Here is a 20,504-nt window from a genome sequence, read left to right as displayed (position 1 = left end):
AATCCACGATAATTAAATACAATATTTTTAAAAATCCCGCGATACAATGAGCCCGCAATAAGTAAATTAAAAATCAAACTCCACTTTCTTGAAATGAGATAATACTATACAGCACTTAGCTTCTTATTTCATCACACTTCAGAACAGTAATTAAGCTTCAGTTCCTAATGATTATGTTCCAATTAATGAATTTTGGCAGTCTTCCATTTTGAAATTATACTCAATGCCATTAACCCAATTATCTCCTGTCACTATAACCTGTAAAAATAATTCAGAACGGCATACTTCTCCAAATAACTGCTAGGATTTATTCTCCCCATCAAGAATTAGTGTTTAAGGAAATAGATGTCTCAATATGTTTTTGTCCTAAAAGCACTACTATAATAATAGGTCACGCATTACAAATGAGAGTAGTCATCTCACAATTTAATGGAAAAAGTAACAAATATTCAACTTAGCTTATCTCATAAAATTTCCTCGAAACTTCTGCTCTTGCCCAAGGATAAACCCTACTAGCAAATAGGGTTAACAAGAAAAATAGGAAATAAGAGTACCATATTTCTTTCAACAATTTTCCCCCAAACATATAAGGCCAGATCTATCAGATCTATGCATAATTCCGCTCTAACACAGGTTTTTGTTTGTTTCAGGAAAACCATAAAGTTTAGTAATAAAACATTAAACTTCTTCCCTAAAAAAAAAAAAAAGATGACCAGAGACCATAAAACTCCTAGAAGAAAACTCCTAGGAATAAACTCTCTGACAGCAGTCTCAGCAATATTTTTTTTGGATATGTTTCCTTGGACAAAGGCAACAAAAGTAAAAGTAAACTGGGACTACAGAAAACCTACAAACGTTTGCAGTCTGATCTATGTATCCATATATAATTTGGCTTTAACACAGGTTTTTGTCTCATTAAAATGGGTCTTATAAAAGCAGTTTTTAAAAAACCTTTACTCATTTGAGAGAGAGAGAGAGAGAGAGAGAGAGAGAGAGAGACTAGTTTGTTGTTCCACTTATTTATGCATTCACTGGTTGCTTCTTGTATGTGCTTTGACTGGAGATCAAACCCGCAACCTTGGGGTACCTGGCAAGGGCCAAAAGCAGTCTTAAAATATGACAGAATATATAATCATAAGGAATTATTTTATGAACCATTCAAAAGGTGTAGGAGATGTACAAAATTTAAAGACAGGTTTATCTGTTTTTTTAATTCTATGTAACCACTATCACTAAGCTCATTTTATAGAAGTATATGGGAAGAAGGGTATCATGACAAGATTCTTAATTCTTAACCAAACCCATTGGCTAAGTTTGTACTTACTTTTATTTACAGGAAGAGATGCAAAATACTGCACATTAGTAGACTTTGAGCAAAGGTTTCATATTCAATGCATTTCAAAAAGATTTTGTAAAATGACATGCATGGTAACTAGACAAATTCTCCACAGAAATATCCAATTAAATAAAAATATAATTATACAACCCCATCTCTTAAACTTGTATTTGGAGAAGTTCTTGACATTTCAGAATTGTGAATAAGGGTTTCCCTCGGGACAGCCTGAATGCTGCAGTACTCTATTTGTCCTCCTGCCTATAATATGGGCATATGTTAATTCAAAATTAAACAAAAAATACTAGAACACAGTAGACTATTATCTTTTATTAGCAAATAAATTTTCACACTGTGCTATAGAAACAGTAAAGCAAAACAGGATATAAGTTAAACAGAATAAATTGTTTTAAGAGATTTAAAAAATCCTATGTGCCAAGTACTGCTACCATACACACTGAAATTCCTGCTTCCAAAAGTATAGGAATAACTGACACAAAATCATGCTTCTGCCAAGCCTAAAACTTAAGTATAAAATATATTTTTTCAACTCTTGGATGAGAGCCAGCACAGGACAGTGATCTCAGAAGGGAAACCAAGTAAATCCCAAGAAAATCCTGGAGGCATCTTCCAGAATGCAGAATAGAGAAAACCCATACACAAAACGGTAGTCTCACTGATCTCATAAGCAGGTATCTGAATTAGAAACTACTTGAACAGCTGGAATTCACGAGGCAGGTACCAGAGAACTGTACACAGATGAAGCTTCAGAAACTTGCACAGGAATCTTTGGTAAAACATGAAGCTGAGCAGGCACACTCGAAGATTCTACTGAAGGTGGGCAAAGATCAACTGCCAAGAAGCATGACCTGAGCAACTACTGCTGCTCATACTAGGCCGGGAGACAGCTGAGTTCCAAACATTCAGTTAGAGACTTCAATAAACACTCCAGGATTCAGCAGAGACCCAGGAATTCCAGACCTTAGGAATAAGGCTTCCAGACCCATCTGTTCCAAAAAGAACAAGCTGATGCACAAGCAAATTAACTGCCAAAACAAAAAGCTACTAGACAGCAGGAGCCAGACATTGCACAATATCCAATATTATGGAAAAACTACTAAAAATGGGAAGAAACAAAATTTTGACCCATGACCTACTGATATATATGACTCAAAAATAATTGTTAATAGCAATGACTTTAAAATAGTATGTAATAATAAAGGATTGAAAAGAAAGCATGGACACAACTAAAATAGAAAATCTCAACAAATAAAAACTTTAAAAAAATGAAAATTGTGAAGGGCTTAAAATATTAAGACACTGCAGTGAAAAATAAAACCACTGTAGTGAAAATATAAAATAGGAATAATCCAGAATGGAAGCAAATTATATACACAGAGAGAGGGAGGGAGGGAGAGAGAGAGAGGAGATACAGAAATTAAATGAGCCATGGAACAATACTAATGGTATCAGGAGAGAACAGAAAGACCAAAGTGGGATAAATATAAAAGTTACAAATGTGATGAAAACTCTAAACCCACAGATCCAAGAATCTCAACAAACCCCAGCAGAATAAACTAAAAGGATAGGAAAAAAGAAAAGAAAAGAAAGGAAACCACAGACACATTACAACCCAAGCGCTGAAAACTAATGGCAAAAGAAGAAAACTGGAAAGTAGTATATAAAAAAAAAAAAAAAAAAAAAAAAAAGGCCTCTATTATAAAATGGTCTCCAAATATCACCTGAAAAATTAGTGCCCTGGCCCGGTAGCTCCATTGGTGACAGTGTCATCCCGATACACGGAAGTTGCAGGTTCAATCCGGTCAGGGCACACACAACAATCAGTCAATGAACACATAAATATGTGGAACAACAAATCCATGTCTCCCCCCGCTTCTCTCTCTCTCAAATCAATAAATAAAAATAAAAACAAGAAATTATAAAATTAAGAGCAAATTAAGGTAAGCAGAAGAAAATTTAAAAGGTAAAGGCAGTGAATGAAAGAGAAAAAGAGATAGAAATCAGTGAAAGCAAAAGTTGGTTCTTTGAGAAGGTCAATAAAATTGACAAATCTCTCGGCAGACACGGGCATAATCACAAAAGTGCACAAAACAGTGAAAAACCACAGCCCCAGCTTTCTAGTCAAACAATGAAAAGTGGAGCCTCAGGGAAGAAGACAGTGATCATAAGATCACAGAGGAGAAACTGGGGAAAGCAACCCCTCACAGTTGTTTAGTGAGTTCCAGTGTTCATCCCCCTCAACTACATATTCATAGATTTATTCACAAAAGCAAAGACCTTGAGAACTGAACTAACACACATTGTCCTGGGCCCCAGATGAGCTACTTACTGGGTGGCACAGAAACAGGACAGATCTAAACAGGACCAAAGACTTGGAAAACTGAAATGAAACCAGAACCACAGCCCACAGAGCTGGGACTTGCAGCTTGAATCTAACCAAATTTGCTAAAACAAAACGAACATTCTTCTTTGTACAGGACTTCAACAAGACCCAGAGTCTGATAAACTGATATTCAAAATGTCCAGGATAAAATCGAGAATTATGTGGCATGTAAAGAAACAGGAAAATCTCAATCTGCATGGGAAAAGACAATCAACAGCCACCAATTAGATGAGAGAGATATTTAAGACTTTAGCTATTACAAAGATGCTGGAGGAAGCAACTAGTGAACACTTGGGAACACTTTTCTTTTTGAGGGGGGAAGGGTCTTCATTTTATGGGCTCAATACCAGATTGGAGATTAACAGGAATCCGTGTATTGAAAAATGGAACAACAAAATTAACCCATTCTGAAGAACAGAGAAAGATTTTTTTTTTTAATGGACAGCCTTAAGCACTTATGCAGTGTTAAGAAACAGAATTTTTGTCACAATATTGAAAATCATCTTGAAAACAATTGGCTGCTTTTATTTACAGAACAATTAAACAAGTTGTGACAAGCCAAAAAAAAGGAAAAAAAGGAGCCTAAGGTGATCTACTGAAGGAATAAAATTCATTCTTTGTTCAAATCCTTATTACAGGGAAGGAAAACTAGAAAACCAAACAAACAAACAAACAAACGAGTTCCCTAGAAGCAGGAACTGTGACAGGACACACTGGCTATTCACATGAATATTAGACAGTGACACCAAAAACTTCAATAAAATACATACCATTTAGATTTGGCAATAAGGTTAGATGATTTTCATCAGTATTAAACATGCCTTTCTGTCAATTCCTTCAGCTAATGTAAAAAATTTTCATTCTTTGGAACTGATTAAAGGAATGCAACTTCAAATCAAGGTAAATGATAAAAGCCAAACTTGGCTTTAAAAGGCAGTCATGGCCGGCCAGCCCAGCTTGACTAACTATAGAGAAATCAGAAACTGAATTAAAATACACCATGAAGCAGCCTGTGAACCAAGTGTCCCTGGTTCGATTCCCAGTCAGGGCACATGACAAGGTTGCCCGCCAGGTCCCCAGTTGGGGGCGGGTGAGAGGCAACCACACAGTGATGTTTCTCTCCCTCTCTTTCTCCTTTCCCCTCTCTCTAAGAACAAATAAATAAAATAAAATAAAAAAATATATTTTTTTAAAAATACACCCTCAAGGGGAACAAGGGGTCTTTCTGAGATGGAAATGTTCTACACCTTGAAAGGGGCATGGGCTGAAAGGTTGTGCACACTGGTCAAAACTAATAGAATAGTACACTCAAGACAACCATTCCAACAGTACACACAAGACCCGTGCATTTTACTGTAGGTAAATCACACTTTAATTTTTCAAGAAATTTTAATAGAGTCTCTGAAAAACTACCTTTATCCTCTCTTTCCTAAAATTCTTTTTCGTTAGAACATTCATTTGCAGACAATGTTGTCCTTTTCATATCACACGACTTCTGGAAAACTACTACAACCATAAAAACAAATCTTAAGAATTATTTTTCTCCTTTTAGTTTTATGCTATTTTAAAAATAAGCTTGTCTTCTATAATAAAAGACAAAATAAGATTCATTGAGATAAGACGTAAGAAATCAAGGCTACTTTATAGAATTTCTTCTTCATCAAAAGAGACTTTAACATTAGTGCAAGTTGTCAGAGCTCACATATGGTTCCAGCTCATTCTTTATTAAAATGTTTTGAGACACACTGAGCCAAACTCCATCTTCCTCAAACTTCCATTTATTGATTCTAGCTTTGTTAAGAGTTCAGTTTTCCTCTTATTCAAGCTAAACACAATTGTTCTTTTGGCTGTTCCTTATATTAGAGTTTAAAGTACTTTGACACTCATGGCCACCCTGTGAGGTTGAAACAATATGGTTCCCATACTTGTATATTTTTTAAAACTAGTAAAAATTTAAAAAACTGGATAATTTAAATTGGGTTGTTAAATTATTTTTCTAAATAAACCATTTCTTAAAGATCTGTCATTAGGATTTCAAAAAGAACACAAGAGATCTTAAAATATTTTAAAAGTAACAAGTACAACCTGGCTTGTGTGGCTCAGTGGATTGAGCGCCCGCCTGTGAACCAAGGGGTCGCCAGTTCGATTCCCAGTCATGGCACATGCCTGGGTTGTGAGCCAGGTCCCCAGCTGGGGGTGTGTAAGAGGCAACCATACATTGATGTTTCTCTCCCTCTCTCTCTAAAAATAAATAAATAAATAAAATTTTTTAATTACAGATATAATCTGTAAAATGCACCAGATTTTATCTTATCTTTTTCTGTCTTTTTTCAGCATTAAATTATGTGACTTAAGAAAAAGTTGAAGGAAGATTTAGGTTTCCTGCTTAATATGAGTAGAATTCTGCTACAGGAATGCTGTAAGGTACGAACTCTGACTACAGGGATAGAACAAAATTCAATGAAACTCAACGTATGTACATATAACCAACATAATAGAACCTCATAATTATTTCAATAATAAATGCTCACGGAAGACTATGAAGAGTATAAGGAAGTGGCCATGGAGACACAAAAACAGATCTATAACCAAGTATTCAATTATATAAAACCTGAAATACAAATTCTTTTAAAGCAAGCTCTAATATTTCCAAGCATAGCAGATAAAAACAAAAATGAATTCCTTACAGGATAATGGCTGCCCCCTCATTTCCAAACACTCCACAAATCCACCTAAAAATGATACAGGCCAGGAAATATAGCTAATAAAATCATCCAGAGCATTATAAGGAGACAAGACAACTAAAAACTCCAATTTACATGTAAATGCAAAGCATCCAAGACCAGAAGCTCCATGGGAACTGTCCAAAAGAACCACGCAGCAGGGGCCAGTGGTGGCTGAGCGCACGCAGTATCAGCTAGGGGTCGGCCTCACAAGGAGAGGGCCACTTGCTGGGAGGAAGGACTGAGAGGCATTTTGAATGAGCCCAACGGGCAACGGCCACTAAGGGAGTCAAAAAGAAGAGGATGAGAAATGTCTGTAAGACCAAAGGTGGCAGTTTTAGCAAGACACAGCTTTAAAGAAAGAGGCAGCTGCGGAGGTAGGAGTGTCAACTGAAGGCTTGTGGAGAAGGAGGTGAATGAAGATAAAGGCCTTACTAAAATAAGAGAGACCTGGGGGGTGGGGGGGCGGTGCCTGCGTTTATTTTTAAAAATTGCACTTCATTGTAGGGGAAAAAAAGAGGGTGCTCTTGACCAAGAGATTAAAGAAGCCACCCTCACTCCAAAAAATTAAACTGTCTGTATTGTTGGTCCAGTAAAATCCATCATAAGTAACCTGAACAGAAAAAAGAACCCAGCATCCCTATTCAAGTTACTTACATGGAATTTAAGAAGTGGAGAAAAAAAATTGGCAGATAAAAAACACACCAAAAATCCTTGTCATAGTCCAATATTCAAAATTTAAAACAGAGTGGAAAACAATAGGAAGATATAAAACAGGAACAGACAGAACTTAAGAAACAAGGAAAACACAAAATCATCTTGGAAATAACAACTATATTACAAGATACATAATCTCAAAAGACAGAAAATAGGAATGCTTTTCAAATAAAAAAAAAATAAAGAAGAATTGAAGGAAAATAGATCTAAAAGAAAGGCAAAGAAGATCCAATAGGCAAAGAGCTTCAAAGAATAAAAAAAAGAATGCTCAAAACTAATTCTTGAATTAAAGGGAGACATTGATTTTCAGAGTATTATGCTAAGTGAAAAGTCAGACAGAGAAAGACAAATACCAGATGATTTCACTTACATGTAGAATCTAAAGAACATAAACAAACAAATGAAACAGAAACAGACTCAGATACGGAGAAGAGACTGATGGTTGCCAGAGAGGAGGGGTGTTGGGGAGCTAGGTAAAAAAAGGTGAAGGGACTGAGAGTTATAGCTTGGTAGTTAGAAAACAGTCACGGGATGTAAAGTACAGCACAGGGAATGTAGTCAATAATTTTTTGATAACTAGGTATGGTGCCAGGTGGGTATTGAAAATATCAGGGGGAACACTATGTAAAGTATATGATTGTTCAACCACTGTGCTGTACACCTGAAACTAATATAAAATAATATTGAATAGAAACTGTAATTGAAAAAAAAAACTTTATTTAAAAACTTTTAAAAAATCAATCTACATTCAAAACCACATTCTAGAGAAAATTTATCCAGAGTAATCAACAGATATATTTTGCAAAACAATTCAATTTTCTATATTAAGGATTACGGAAAACCCTTCGAATCTCCAAAAGGAAAGACCAACTCATCTACAAAGAAAAGCAGGTTGACATCAGCAACATACAAGAGCAAGACAGTATTTTCAAGAAATTAAAAAAGATATGAATCAAAGATTTTATATCCAGCCAAGTTGTCCTTCAAATATCAAGGCTATAAGAAATCTGTTATAATATATAAGGACAAGAGATTTTCACAAGCACTGCTGAGGAAACTCTACTAGACAACAGCTTCATCCAACGATGGGATGACAGGGAAAAACCCTGAGCAAAAGGTCTGTTGGTAAATATTAACGATATTTAATTACAGAACTAAATCTAAAACAAAGATATTGATGAAGGTAAAAGAATGGTGTGTAAAATAACATGCTCTCACAAAAGAAGTCATTTTTATAACTTTTAAAAGTCAGAAGAAAGGGGAAAAAAGTAAAGCAGAATAAGCTCATTAACTGCCTCGCACATAAGAAATTTAAAGCTAATATATCTCATAGTAGAAGCCTAATTTTTTTTTAAAGGACTAAGATAATTTTTAAAGGTATAAACATAAAGGTAACTGACTAGAACAAAAATATAAAACTTCAAAATTGCCAAAAATATAAAAATAAGTAAATACATAAAAATATCAAATAGAATGTAAGACACATGGTAACGGTAACGAAACAAAGACGGAGACAATTCGATGAAAAGGCCACGTTCTTTAGACCACACTTACAACAGAGCAAGTACCAGGCACTTTCAGACTATCTCACTGCCTGACCAGAGGTAGGTTAGGATAGTACTGCTTTCTTTTTACTCAGGTTCGTAAACTGAGTCTTAAAAAGGGTAAGGAATGAAGGAAAGCAGAGCCAGGATTCAAACCCAGAATCTTTCCATTGTTCTTTTCACACCAGGAGACCCAGTTGAGCATCAAAATTGTTTCAAAACACACATTTATGTGTAATACTTTATTTCCTTGTTTTTAAAAGATTAGTCTCCCCACAAAAATCTTTAGAACCAGCCTAAAACTTTGATACTCGATAAGTACAGTTTCTTCTAAAAAAACGTTGAAAGAAGTTTAAGTCTCCTTAGTGGCAGTGACAACTAAGATGGCAGAGAATGTGACCCTTCAGGCACTAGATGAAACGTTCTGGCTTAGTAACCATCACACTTCAAAGTGAAGGAGGCGCTGCCCCAGGCCCAGGCTGTGTGATTTCCACATCACTGTGTCAGACAATGCAGTCAGGCTGCGATAATGTTTGTTTTGAAAACACACATCTGCCCCAACACAATGGATCAGGGAGCATTTTGAGCTTACTGAATTTCAAGTTTCCCGCTTGCTCCTGTGGGATTTTGTCTACCAGAAATACCAGGTGAGCACAGAAAACTGCACCCCGCTGAAACGAGGCCAACAGGCATGGACAGCAGACACACACCTGGAACACCGACCTCCGGGTTTCTTGTAGTATAGACCACACCCATCCACACCTGGTGCTGGCTTCCCTCAGACTTCAGATAGCTTTCCTTCCTTCACTTCACACACTAACTCATACACTGCAATCCTTCTGACACCTACTTCGATCAGGAAACTTCAGGTCTTTTCCAAGGCCAAGTGCGGTATTTACATTGTCTTTGTTAACCATTTGCCATCTGTAAAACTGTGCTATCATTTTCATTAGGTTCTTATCTTTGTTTTTAATGTCACTAATGAAGGTTTTTAGTGTTGTGTGAATCCCACTTCCCACAAGCCTGGTGGGTTTTATTGCATGATTTTGCATAGCACAGTAACTTTTAGGAACCCGTATTCTTGATATAGCACAACTGACTATATAAAGCAACTAGAAATATACTTTCAACAATGTAATCACAAGTACTGGCTATGTTTTTTATAATTTCCTCAAAAGAATGATGCAAAGTTTATATCAGCTAATGTGTAAAAAAGGTCTAGCATAGTCTTGCTCAAAATAGATGTTAAGTAAATGCAGTTTGCTTCATTTCCCCCTTCCTAAAGATTCTGTCTCAGTTCCCAAACTGATATCAAAAGTGATCTTGTAATCTCCAAGACAGCTCTCTGAAAAATAAGGAAGTACCATATTAATGGAAGCCACTATCATATGAAAAAAAAAATTTTTTTAAATTGGAACCACCACACGTGGAAGCAGAAAACAGACCCCTAAAATACTTTTTTCTAGATCTCTATTTTTAAAAGCAAACTTTCATTTCTCCTTTTATGTGCAATCAGATAAAACAACTCTTGCAGATGACACACAGAAATGTTTAAATAATCTCTACAAAAACATCAAATGGAATTTTAAGATTACAAATATCACTAGCTTCAAAATAAGGTTAAAAGCAGATGACAAGACACTGTATATAGAGAACCCTAAAGATTCACACACACACACACAAAAAAAAAAAAATAGTAGAACTGATAAATGAATTCAGTAAAGTAACAATATACAAAATAAATATCCAGAAATAAGTTGCATTTTTATATGCCAATAATGAACTGTCAGAAAGGGAAACTAAGAAAACAATCCCATTTACAAGTGCATCAAAAAATAAAATAAAATGCCTAGGAATAAATTTAACCAAAGATGTGAAAGGCCTGTACTCAGAAAATTATAAGATGCTAAAGAAAGAAGCTGAAGAAAATACAAGTAAGTGGAAGCATATACTGTGTTCATGAATAGAAGAATTAACATCATTAAAAAGTGCATACTGCCCTGGCTGGTGTGGCTCAGTGGACTAAGTGTCATGTCACCCCGTGAACCAAAGGGTGGCCTGTTCGATTCCTAGGTGAAGGCATGTGCCTGGGTTGTGGGCCAGGTCCCCGGTTGGGGGCGTGCCAGAGGGAACCACACACTGATGTTTCTCTCCCTCTCTTTCTCCCTCCCTTCCCCTCTCTCTACAAAATAAAATATTTTTAAAGAGTGATCCCCTCTTTAAAAGTAAAAATAAAATAAATTTAAATATGCATACTACCCAAAGCAATCTAGAGTCAACGCAATTCCTATCAAGAACCAATGCCATATTTCACAGAACTAGAATATTCCAAAAATTTATATGGCACCACAAAGAACCCAAATAGCCACAGCAATCTTGAGAAATAAGAACAAAATTGGAGGAGTCATGCTACCTGATATCAAACTATACTACTACGAGGCCATCAAAACAGCATGGCCCTGGCTGCTGTGGCTCAGTGGATTGAGCGTCGGCCTGCGAGCCAAGTGTTGCTGGTTCGATTCCCAGTCAGGGCACATTAGTAGGTTGCATGTCAGGTCCCCATTTGGGGGTGCAAGTGAGAGGCAACCACACAGTGATGTTTCTCTCCCTCTCTTTCTCCTTTCCCCCTCTCTAAAAATAAATAAATAAACAAATTATTTAAAAACAAAAAACAGCATGGTACTGGCATAAAAACATACATACATTATGCTAAGTGAAATAAACCAGCCAGAGAAAGACAAATACAATATGATTTCACTCATATGTGGAATATAATGAACAAACTGGAAACTAACAAGGAAAATGGGGACAGACTCATAGATGAAGAGCAGAATGACAGCTAGTGGGGGGTGAGGAGATGAGGGGGTGGAGGGATTGAGCAAAAAGGAAAAATGACTCATGGACTCATGGTGATTGCTGGGGGGGTATAAGGGGACTAAATGGTAATGGAAAAAAATACAATAAAAATTTAAATAAATAAAAAAAAAGACACAGATCAATGGAACAGAATGGAGAGCCCCAAAATAAACCCACACCTTTGCAGTCAACTAATATTTGAAAAAGGAGACTAGACAATACAATGAGGTAAAGACAGGTCTACTCAATAAATGGTGTTGGGAATACTGGACAGATACATGCAAAAAATATGAAACTAGGCCACTTTCTTACACCATATACACAAGAATAAACTCAAAAGTTTATTAACTTAAATGTTAGACTCAAAACCATAAAAATCCTAGAGGAAAACATAGGCAGTAAAATCTCAAGACGTTGCTCATAGCAATATTTTTTCTGATATATCTCTGTGGGAAAGAGAAATAAAAGAAAAATAAACAAATGGGACTACATCAAACTAAAAAGTTTTTGCACAGCAAAAACAAAATGAAAAGACAACCCATTGAATGGGAGAACATACTCACTGATACACCTGGTAAGGGGTTAATATACAAAACTTATAAAAAATACTACTCAACACCAAAAAAACAAACACTCCAATTAAAAAATAGGCAAAGGACCTAAATAAACACTTCTCCAACAAGACATATGAAAAGATGCTCACTGTCACTAATCAGAGAGATGCAAATTAAAACCACCATGAGGTATCACCTCAAAACTGTCAGAATGTCTATCATCAACAAATCAACAAACAAGTGTTGGCGAGGATGTGGAGGAAAGGGAACCCTCATCACTCTGATGGGAATGCAGATTCGTGTCGCCACTGCAGACTGATACAGCTACTCCATTTGAACCGGTGCTTCCACTTCTGGGTATATATCCAAAGAAACGCAAAACACTAATTTGAAAGAAATATATGCACCTCCATGTTCATTACAGCGTATTTACAATACCCAAGATTTGGAAGCAGACCAAGTCCTCATCAGTAGATGAGTGGATAAAAAAGCTGTGGTACATTTACACAATGGAATACTACTTGGTCATAAAAAAGAAACCTTACCTTTTGTAACAGCATGGATGGACCTGGACGGTTTATGCTAAGTGAAATAAGTCAGAAAAAGACAAATGTGCTATGATCTTACTTACATGTAGCATCTAATGAATAAACAAAATAGAAATGGACAGATACAGAGACCAGACTGACAGCTCTCAAAAGGGAGGAAGGCTGGTGGGCTACCTGAAAAAGGTGAAAGGATTAAGAAAAAAAAATGCATAAACAGTATGGTGATTACCAGAGGGAAGGGGGTTAGGAGGCATAAAGGGGTACAGGGGAATAGGACTTGGCATGGTGAACACACAATACAATATACAGATGATGTATTATAGAACTGTACACCTGAAACCTATATGATCTTATTAACCAATGTCACCCCAATAAATTCAATTAAAAAAATAAGATTACAATTTCCCTTGTCGGCTTTGGTAGAAATTTCAAATTATATCAACTGAAATTATGTTCCTATTTTACTAATAAAATCTCAGTAGAATAGAGCGTATCAGGTTAAAAAACAAACAAACATTAACCTCTCATTTATTTCTACAGTGCAATTTTTATTTCACTTTTATTTTTTAAAGATTTTATTTATTTATTTTTAGAGAGAGGGGAAAGGAGGAAGAGAGGGAGACATCAATGTGTGGTTGCCTCTTGCCTGCCCCCAACTAGAGACCTGGCCCACAACCCAGGCATGTGCCCTGACTGGGAATCGAACCAGCGACTCTCCGGTTCGCAGGCTGGCGCTCAATCCACTGAGTCACACCAGCCAGAGTGATTTTACTTTTAAATAGCTAAAAAAAAAAAAAAAAAAAAAAAAAAAGACTGCTTTTATTAAATTAAAAATTTAAGCAATCATTTTAATTCCAAATTACCCAGTGGACAATATAACTCACAGCTTACCTAAGAGGGAAAAACCATATGCAACAAGTTAAGCTAGTTTTTTTAAGTCCAATACCGGTTTGTACAGCATGCATCACAAACAGTGTAGATATACCAGGGACGTTCCCAAAAGCCAAGAATACAATCACAGCATAAAATTCCCTCCCTTCCACACCCTAATTTTTATACTAAGAACCATCACTCTTTTGAACTTCACTTGCTCCTCTTGCCATTAGCAGCGGCAAATGACATTCTCCTCAAAACCGTTTTCACTAAGAACTTGCACTTCTCTGCTCAATCTGGCTACTGCCACAAACAGAGAGCAAAGTAGTAGTGAGATGTGAACGAGATGGTTGGCTGGGCTCACTGATCAGTTAAAGGGCTTGCTCTGACCCCGCGGCTAACAGCATAGCCTTCCAAAGTCTAAGAACTCAACTTGAGTTTTAAAATTTTCTCAAAATGAATCACAAAGGAACTCTAAACTAAAAAAGTTTCTCCTCCTACCATTTTATACTCATAATAGCATACACAGAAGTCCTCACCCCTGACTTTGTCAGTATCAGTTGTAGAGCTTTATGAAACCACAGATGACTGAACCTTGCTATCTGATTCAGCGAGCGCCTCACAACAAACATTCTCATTTAACCCAGACGCCATTTTTCTTCCCATGCTAAAACAATTTTTCAAAAAACAAATTTCCTCTTATTATGTTTTTGTGGTGGGAGAAAGGCCATGTAATAAACAAACTAACACCATGATTCATTCATAAATGAAACGTCCAAGCTCCTACCAGGCAGTACAGGTTCTGCCTGAAAGCCTACAATTACCTCACATAGTAACGTACTCTACAAAGCCAGGGCGCAGCTTCCCTCCCTTCTACAAACCTCTCTGTGCAAGCACACAATCCAAAGCTTGCTTTCTTGCCCTGTAGTCACTCTTTAACACTCACTTCACACAGCAATATTTCTTAAATCTGTTATGGTACATTATTCTAACCAATGGGGGTACAGCAATGAACAGAAAAAAGCTCCTATCCTCATAAAACCTACATTTTAAGTGTGCAAGACATGAAAAACAAATTACTTGCACATATATGTCAGATGGTGGTTATAGGACATATGGAGAAAAAAGAAAGCAAAGAAAATAAGAAGGTTGGATTGGGAGGATTTGTCCTGGTCAAGGAAGGCCTCTATATATAACATTTCGAGGACATCTGAGCAGAATTCTAAAAGAAGCCAGAGAAGAAATGAGCCATGCAGCTATCTGGGAGAGAAAATTCTGAACCAACAAGCCTTTGCATATGATGCTTATATAACCCTTTTTTTTTTTTAATGTCCAAAAACACTTTTATGAACAAAAAAGATAGATCTGAATCAATGCTGAGAACTGCATTCTCAGAAGCAGAATTACTTTAAAAACTAAGAATGTACACTAAGCAGAGATCCCTATTGTCAAGGCCAGTTGGCCAGTAGCTCTCCGGCCCTCCCATCATACAGAGCACCATGTCTGCCTCTGTAGAAACTGTCTTTTAACTGTCCAAAATGATAACCCTTCACCTGTGTCTATTTGAATTTAAATTAATTAAAATTAAAAATTCAGTTCCTTGCCCCGGTCAGTAGCTCAGTGGTGAAAGCATCATTCTTATACGCCAAGGTTGCAGGTTCGATCCCCAGTCAGGGCACAGACGAGACTCAACCAATGAGTGCAGAAATAAATGGAACAACAAATCAGCGTTTCTCCCTTTCCCCCCCGCTCTCCTTTCCTCCCTTCTTTTCTCTCTAAAAAGTCAATAAAATGTAAAAAAATAAAAATTCAGTTCCTCATTCCCAACAGCCATTTTTCAAGTATACAATAGCCACATGTGGCTAATGGCCATCATGTTGGACAAAGCAGATGTAGAACATTCCCATCACACAGAAAGCTGTGTTCTCAAGTGCAAATGTTAAGTTTTCAGTAAATCACAAATATTATCACCATGCTAAGCTACTTCTCTTACCACTTTTCTAGGAAAGGAAAATTTTGTCCTTTAGACTTGAAACTAACAACATAAATCATTCAGGCAAAAGTCCAAGAATAGATTAATAATGTACAATATTTTAAGTCCTCCCAACTTAGATGTTTTTCTTACAGCTCACTTTAACATTAAAAGAAAGCAAGCAGCAACAGTGGCCAGCCTCGCCACACTGACTGCAAGGCTATATCCAACCTTTCCAAGTGGGCTAAAATCTAAAGAGGGGTGGATTTTGTTTTACCCTGACCACTTCATTTCTCCTACCCTTCACCTACATCCTGAGAAAGTGGTATAAAAATCTGATAACATCTCTCAAACTATTTATATAAACAAATAGCATCAAGAGTAGGCAAAGCCATAATTTTAATGACTTATTTTTTCAAATTGTTAAAATAGTGTGTAATTACAACAAAAAACCCCACAAAATCTCTTCTGACAAAAACAAATATCCTTTCTTTAAACTCCTACACAATATATATTACAATAAACTCATCCCCGCCCTTTTGTTAGACAAATTATAAACAAGACACATTTTGCAGGCATTCTAACCAACTATTACAATGTTTTATAGTCAGAAAACTACTGTGGGAAAGATGGTCCAAATATGTCACAAGATTAAATTTTAGGTATCAACTACACCAGGACAAGGCAGATCCACTACAGAAAGTGAAATTTTTTGCAAAGTGATGTGTAAACGAGGTTTTCTTTGAAAAAATTAAGGCAAAAACATACTTCATTATTTCGAAATTGAAGTTTCAAATTTTTTAAAACACAAACTAATTTCATTTCTTACCCAGCTTATTACAAGTATAGTACAACTAACAAAAAGCAGCTCAAAAACTAAATGCCACTGAAATGACATTACCAACCCAGCAACACCTGATTACAAGGCATTAGAGTATCCCACAGGGGAAAAAAGGCTTAGTCGAAAGAGCTAACTGTTATAACAACTGAGGAAGCAGAAGCCATTTTGAAAAAGGAAATACTAATTTTACTTTTGGTTAGTAACATTTTCTTCATTCCCAATGTAAGAGAACAAGGACATTAAATCCCCCTTTTCTTCCATTTCGTGTGATTTTCACATTTCTTCTGCACACACCTTAATCCTTTAGCGCTTTGACTTTAGCAATGAATTTAAATGTTTTGTCTCCCTGTCACTACCAGAAAAACTTGTTAATGATGCTTAATCAAAAATTGTTATTCTATGAAGTTAAATTGTGGTAAGTCCACATCATAGAATTCTACTCAGCAATAACAAGGAACAAACTATTGATACACCCAACAACTTAAATGAATCTGAAGAGAATTATGGTGTATAAAAAAGGCCAATCCTAAAAAGTTATATACCTTTTAGTAAACATTCTCCAAATGACAAAACTATAGGAACATAGCAAGTTAGTGGTGGATGCCAGAGTTGGGGGGCAGACAGGGCGGAAGGGAGGTGAGTATGGCTCGAATAGGGCAACAGAGGGGTCCTAGCGCGGATGGACCTGTCCTGTACTCTGACTGCGGTGGGAGTTACCACAATCCACACAAGTGACACACTCAGGCTAGAACTGACCACCCAAAATGAGTGCAAGTAAAGCGGAGAAAGACGAACAAGACGCAGATTGTATCGACGTTATGATACTGAACTAGTTTTAAAAGGCATTAGCACTGTGGCACCTGGATGGGGTCAAGGCACCGCAACGCGTTTTTGTTAAAACTACGTGTGGCTCAAAATGAAAAAGTGGGATTTTTAAAAGTGCGACCCTACCGATTGGGAGAAATTGAACATGAACTGGATATTAAACAGTGGTAGGGAAAGACTGATAATGATATTATGGTTTTACAGAACAATGACCTTATTCTTAGGAGATGCTTGCTGAAGCATTTAGGAATGAAGTATTATGTCTGCAACTCACTTTGAACTCTTTTATATATATGGGGAGAAAGAAAGCAAATCTAGCAAAATGTTAAATATTAAATCTAGGTACAGGGTTTATGAGTGCTTTTTGTACTCTTGCCTCTACTTAAAGTTTTTCAAAATAGAGATTTGGGGGTGGTTAAATACAAATTGCTACTCTTAAACTATGTTATAGTTGAACCTACACACCAATTAGTCTCTTAAGCAGTTTAAAAATAAATAAACTGTTCTGGCAAAACTATACTATAGTCCCACCTACGCTCCAATTAGTCTTTAAATAATGGCAATAAGGGTTTCAAGGAAGTTAAGAGCTACATGGTATCTGACGTCACTTTCTGATGCTTTTCAACATGAATCGACTAAATCTGTACGGCATATGAGTATTTTCATAAACTCGAAGGTAGTTCAACATATTGAATTGCTTTCTTATTTCTAGAAAAACTGGATCCCCAGAGTTGCTCTACTTTCCAAACAACTGAATAAATTTAAACAGCAAAAGAAAAAAGCAAACACTTTGATAAACACAGTCCAAACGTTAAGTCTTAAGTTGGGCAAACACAGTTAATGCTTTCAGAAGAAACGTTTGCCTGAAAGAGGCAACCCACACACTAAGTGCCAAACAACAAATGTGCTCCGGTGTGTTAATTATAGCGCCAAGGCGACACCACCTATTTTACAATATAAACAGTCCCTCCAAACATCATTGCCTTTACAGTACCACAGTCTCTCCGAATATTGCATTTACGATTCCAAGAAAAAGAAAGAAAGAAAGAAAGAAAGAAAAAGGAAGAAAGACCACACACATTCGAAATGCATAAGTGGGTTTGAGTGAGCGTCAAAGATCCATCTCAAAAGTTCTTATATTCTCTTTCTCTGCTGCTACATTTTTCCATCGGTGTTCATGCACTTGGGTCTGTAAGAAAAATCCGGGTCTAGAACATCTCAACTAAAAGCGCTTAACTTTTCACTTCCTACCGGACCGCCCCCAAGCAACGCGCCCCACCTCCACGGGAGGATAACGGGGTGGGGCCGTTTCCCGCTCCGAAACTAAGAAATAAATGTCCTTTTCCCTGCTCTAAGAGGAGGGAGAGAGGGGCCGAGGAGCTGAAGACTCCAGGATGCACCTGACCCAAAGGAGGTAGTCGTTAAGAAAGCTTCCTTCTCTCTTCCGAACTCCTTCCTGCCTTTCCCTCCTTTCGGGTCATTCAGTGACTCCGGGCGGGGACAGGTGAATCCCGAGAGGAGAGGAAGAGGGAGGGACAGACGACGCGGGGAGAGCCGCGCTCGGGCAATGAATGAGCTGCGCTGCATCCGCGCCACCTGTTCCTTCCAAGGGTGCCGGCAGGGTTCCCGCACCACCCGGGCCGTGGCTCCTGCCCGTACTGCCGGCTTCTCTCCTAGAGGCCGGGCCTCGCCTCCCTTCGCTCCGTGGGGCGTATGGAAACCGGCGAACTAGAAGCTGGGAGACCAGGGCCTAGTCCGGAATCACGGCCTCCGAAGCAAGAGGACGGGAGGAGGAAGCCTCGGGTCCCCCGCGCACGGGCTGAAGCGGGAACCTCAAGGAGGGGACGAGAGAGTTCGTTCGGCCTGACTAGGAGTAGGAAGGCGGGGTCCCGGGCCGAGGTGGCTCGGTGCCCGTCGGGCCGAGGTTAAGGGTGACAGGCCCATGCACCGGCGGAATCTTTCCCATTGCTTGCCCGGAGCTTCCCACTTACTAAGATCCGCTTGAAGAGAGCGTTCTCCTTGGGCGGGAGGCTCACGGCCGGCATCGTTCCGGCTCCTCCCGCTGCTCCCGCCACCGCCCGGCTCGGTCAGTGTGTTTGTCCGACCGCCGCCGTTCCCTGGCTGCTTCAGCCTTGATTGCCCCGATCCACCGCCGCCACCAGGCCTCGGGTGTCACAGCGTCGTCCAACCCTGACACCCCCTTCCCCTCGTTGTCTTTTTTCCTTTCTCACTTAATGCTACCGCCGCCTCCCCCCCCCTCCCACCACGGGTCTCCGTCGGCGGTTCACGTGGTAACTGAACAGACCGACAGAGCAACCAAAATGGCGGACGCGAAGGGTTTTCGCACCCGGGTCACACCTCCTAGCACGCAGGCGCGATGACCTCTTTTCTCCCACCTCTTCTGTCCTGGAGCTTGCTGGGAAACTTGGAGGCGGCCGGCGGGCCGCGGCCGGGAAGGTCGCCGGAGGCCCCGCCCATCCCTTCCGTGCCGAGTGTTTCAGGGGCGGCGAGGGTGAGCGAACGCAGTAGTCAACTCGGTTCCGACCGCCTCTGCGTTAAAAATAGCCTTCCTGCTGCTGGACTGGCCACTCGTTCATTGAATCGACATAGCTTGAGCCTGCAATGCTAAGATGCAGGGATTCAAGAAGCACTGTTTGATCACGGACAAAGTGCCTGGTTAAGTAGCAGGGGGCGGAGTGGAAGAGGCTTCAGGCCGGTGGAAACTTGCAAATATGGAGAGGAGGGTGCTTAATGGAGTCTACTAAGCGTGAAAGAGCTTGAGCGATGAAATGGACTTGGTTGGAGTACCGGTGATTTAGTTTATTCCTTAAGACGAACCTGGAAAGGTAGTCAGCCCAGATCCAAAGCGTCGTTTTGCACTGGCACAGAAGCATCTGAACATAAAAGTGTTTTTATTTCACTGTTGAGTCCATACAATGCAAGGTTGACGACTGTCTGAGTCACCTTGGGGTAGTCGAGTTAGGGACACTGACTCCTCGCGAGCTGGTTTGCAGCTAGTGCTTGACATTGTGACTCATTGAGCTCCCCATCACCCGAAATCCTCAAATCTCAGAAGCCTACGGGTATCTGCCATTGATAGCAGAAAACTACTGCCGTAGGCGAGGTCAGACTAGGTACCCGCTAAGGCCTCTTCCACATACGTCATTTCATTAACAATCTCAGTTTCTTTTTGATAATTCACTTATTTTATTTTCTTACATTACCATTTATCCCCCTTATACCCTCTTCCACCTCCGTCCACCCCCCTGAAGTGAACTAAGTTTTAAAAGTGGCATTCCATTGATGATCTACAA

At 38.6% G+C, this 20,504-nt stretch overlaps 1 protein-coding gene across 2 annotated transcripts in view; it reads right to left on the bottom strand.

Moving 5' to 3' along the window:
• Positions 1-19,484, bottom strand: part of NAA15 (N-alpha-acetyltransferase 15, NatA auxiliary subunit) — a 63,925-nt gene extending 44,441 nt beyond the window's left edge. For both annotated transcript variants that reach the window (XM_090289050.1, XM_090289051.1), the window contains exon 1: positions 19,182-19,484. In XM_090289050.1, the coding sequence (XP_090145176.1) occupies positions 19,182-19,235 (54 nt within the window). In that variant the 5' untranslated portion in view covers positions 19,236-19,484. The remainder of the gene's footprint in view (positions 1-19,181) is intronic.
• Between the last annotated feature and the right edge of the window lie 1,020 nt (positions 19,485-20,504).

Source organism: Furipterus horrens, unplaced genomic scaffold (genome assembly GCF_987537825.1).
Source record: "Furipterus horrens unplaced genomic scaffold, mFurHor1.1.pri manual_scaffold_10, whole genome shotgun sequence".
Classification (NCBI taxonomy): domain Eukaryota; kingdom Metazoa; phylum Chordata; class Mammalia; order Chiroptera; family Furipteridae; genus Furipterus; species Furipterus horrens.
This window is presented reverse-complemented; position numbering and strand designations above follow the sequence as displayed.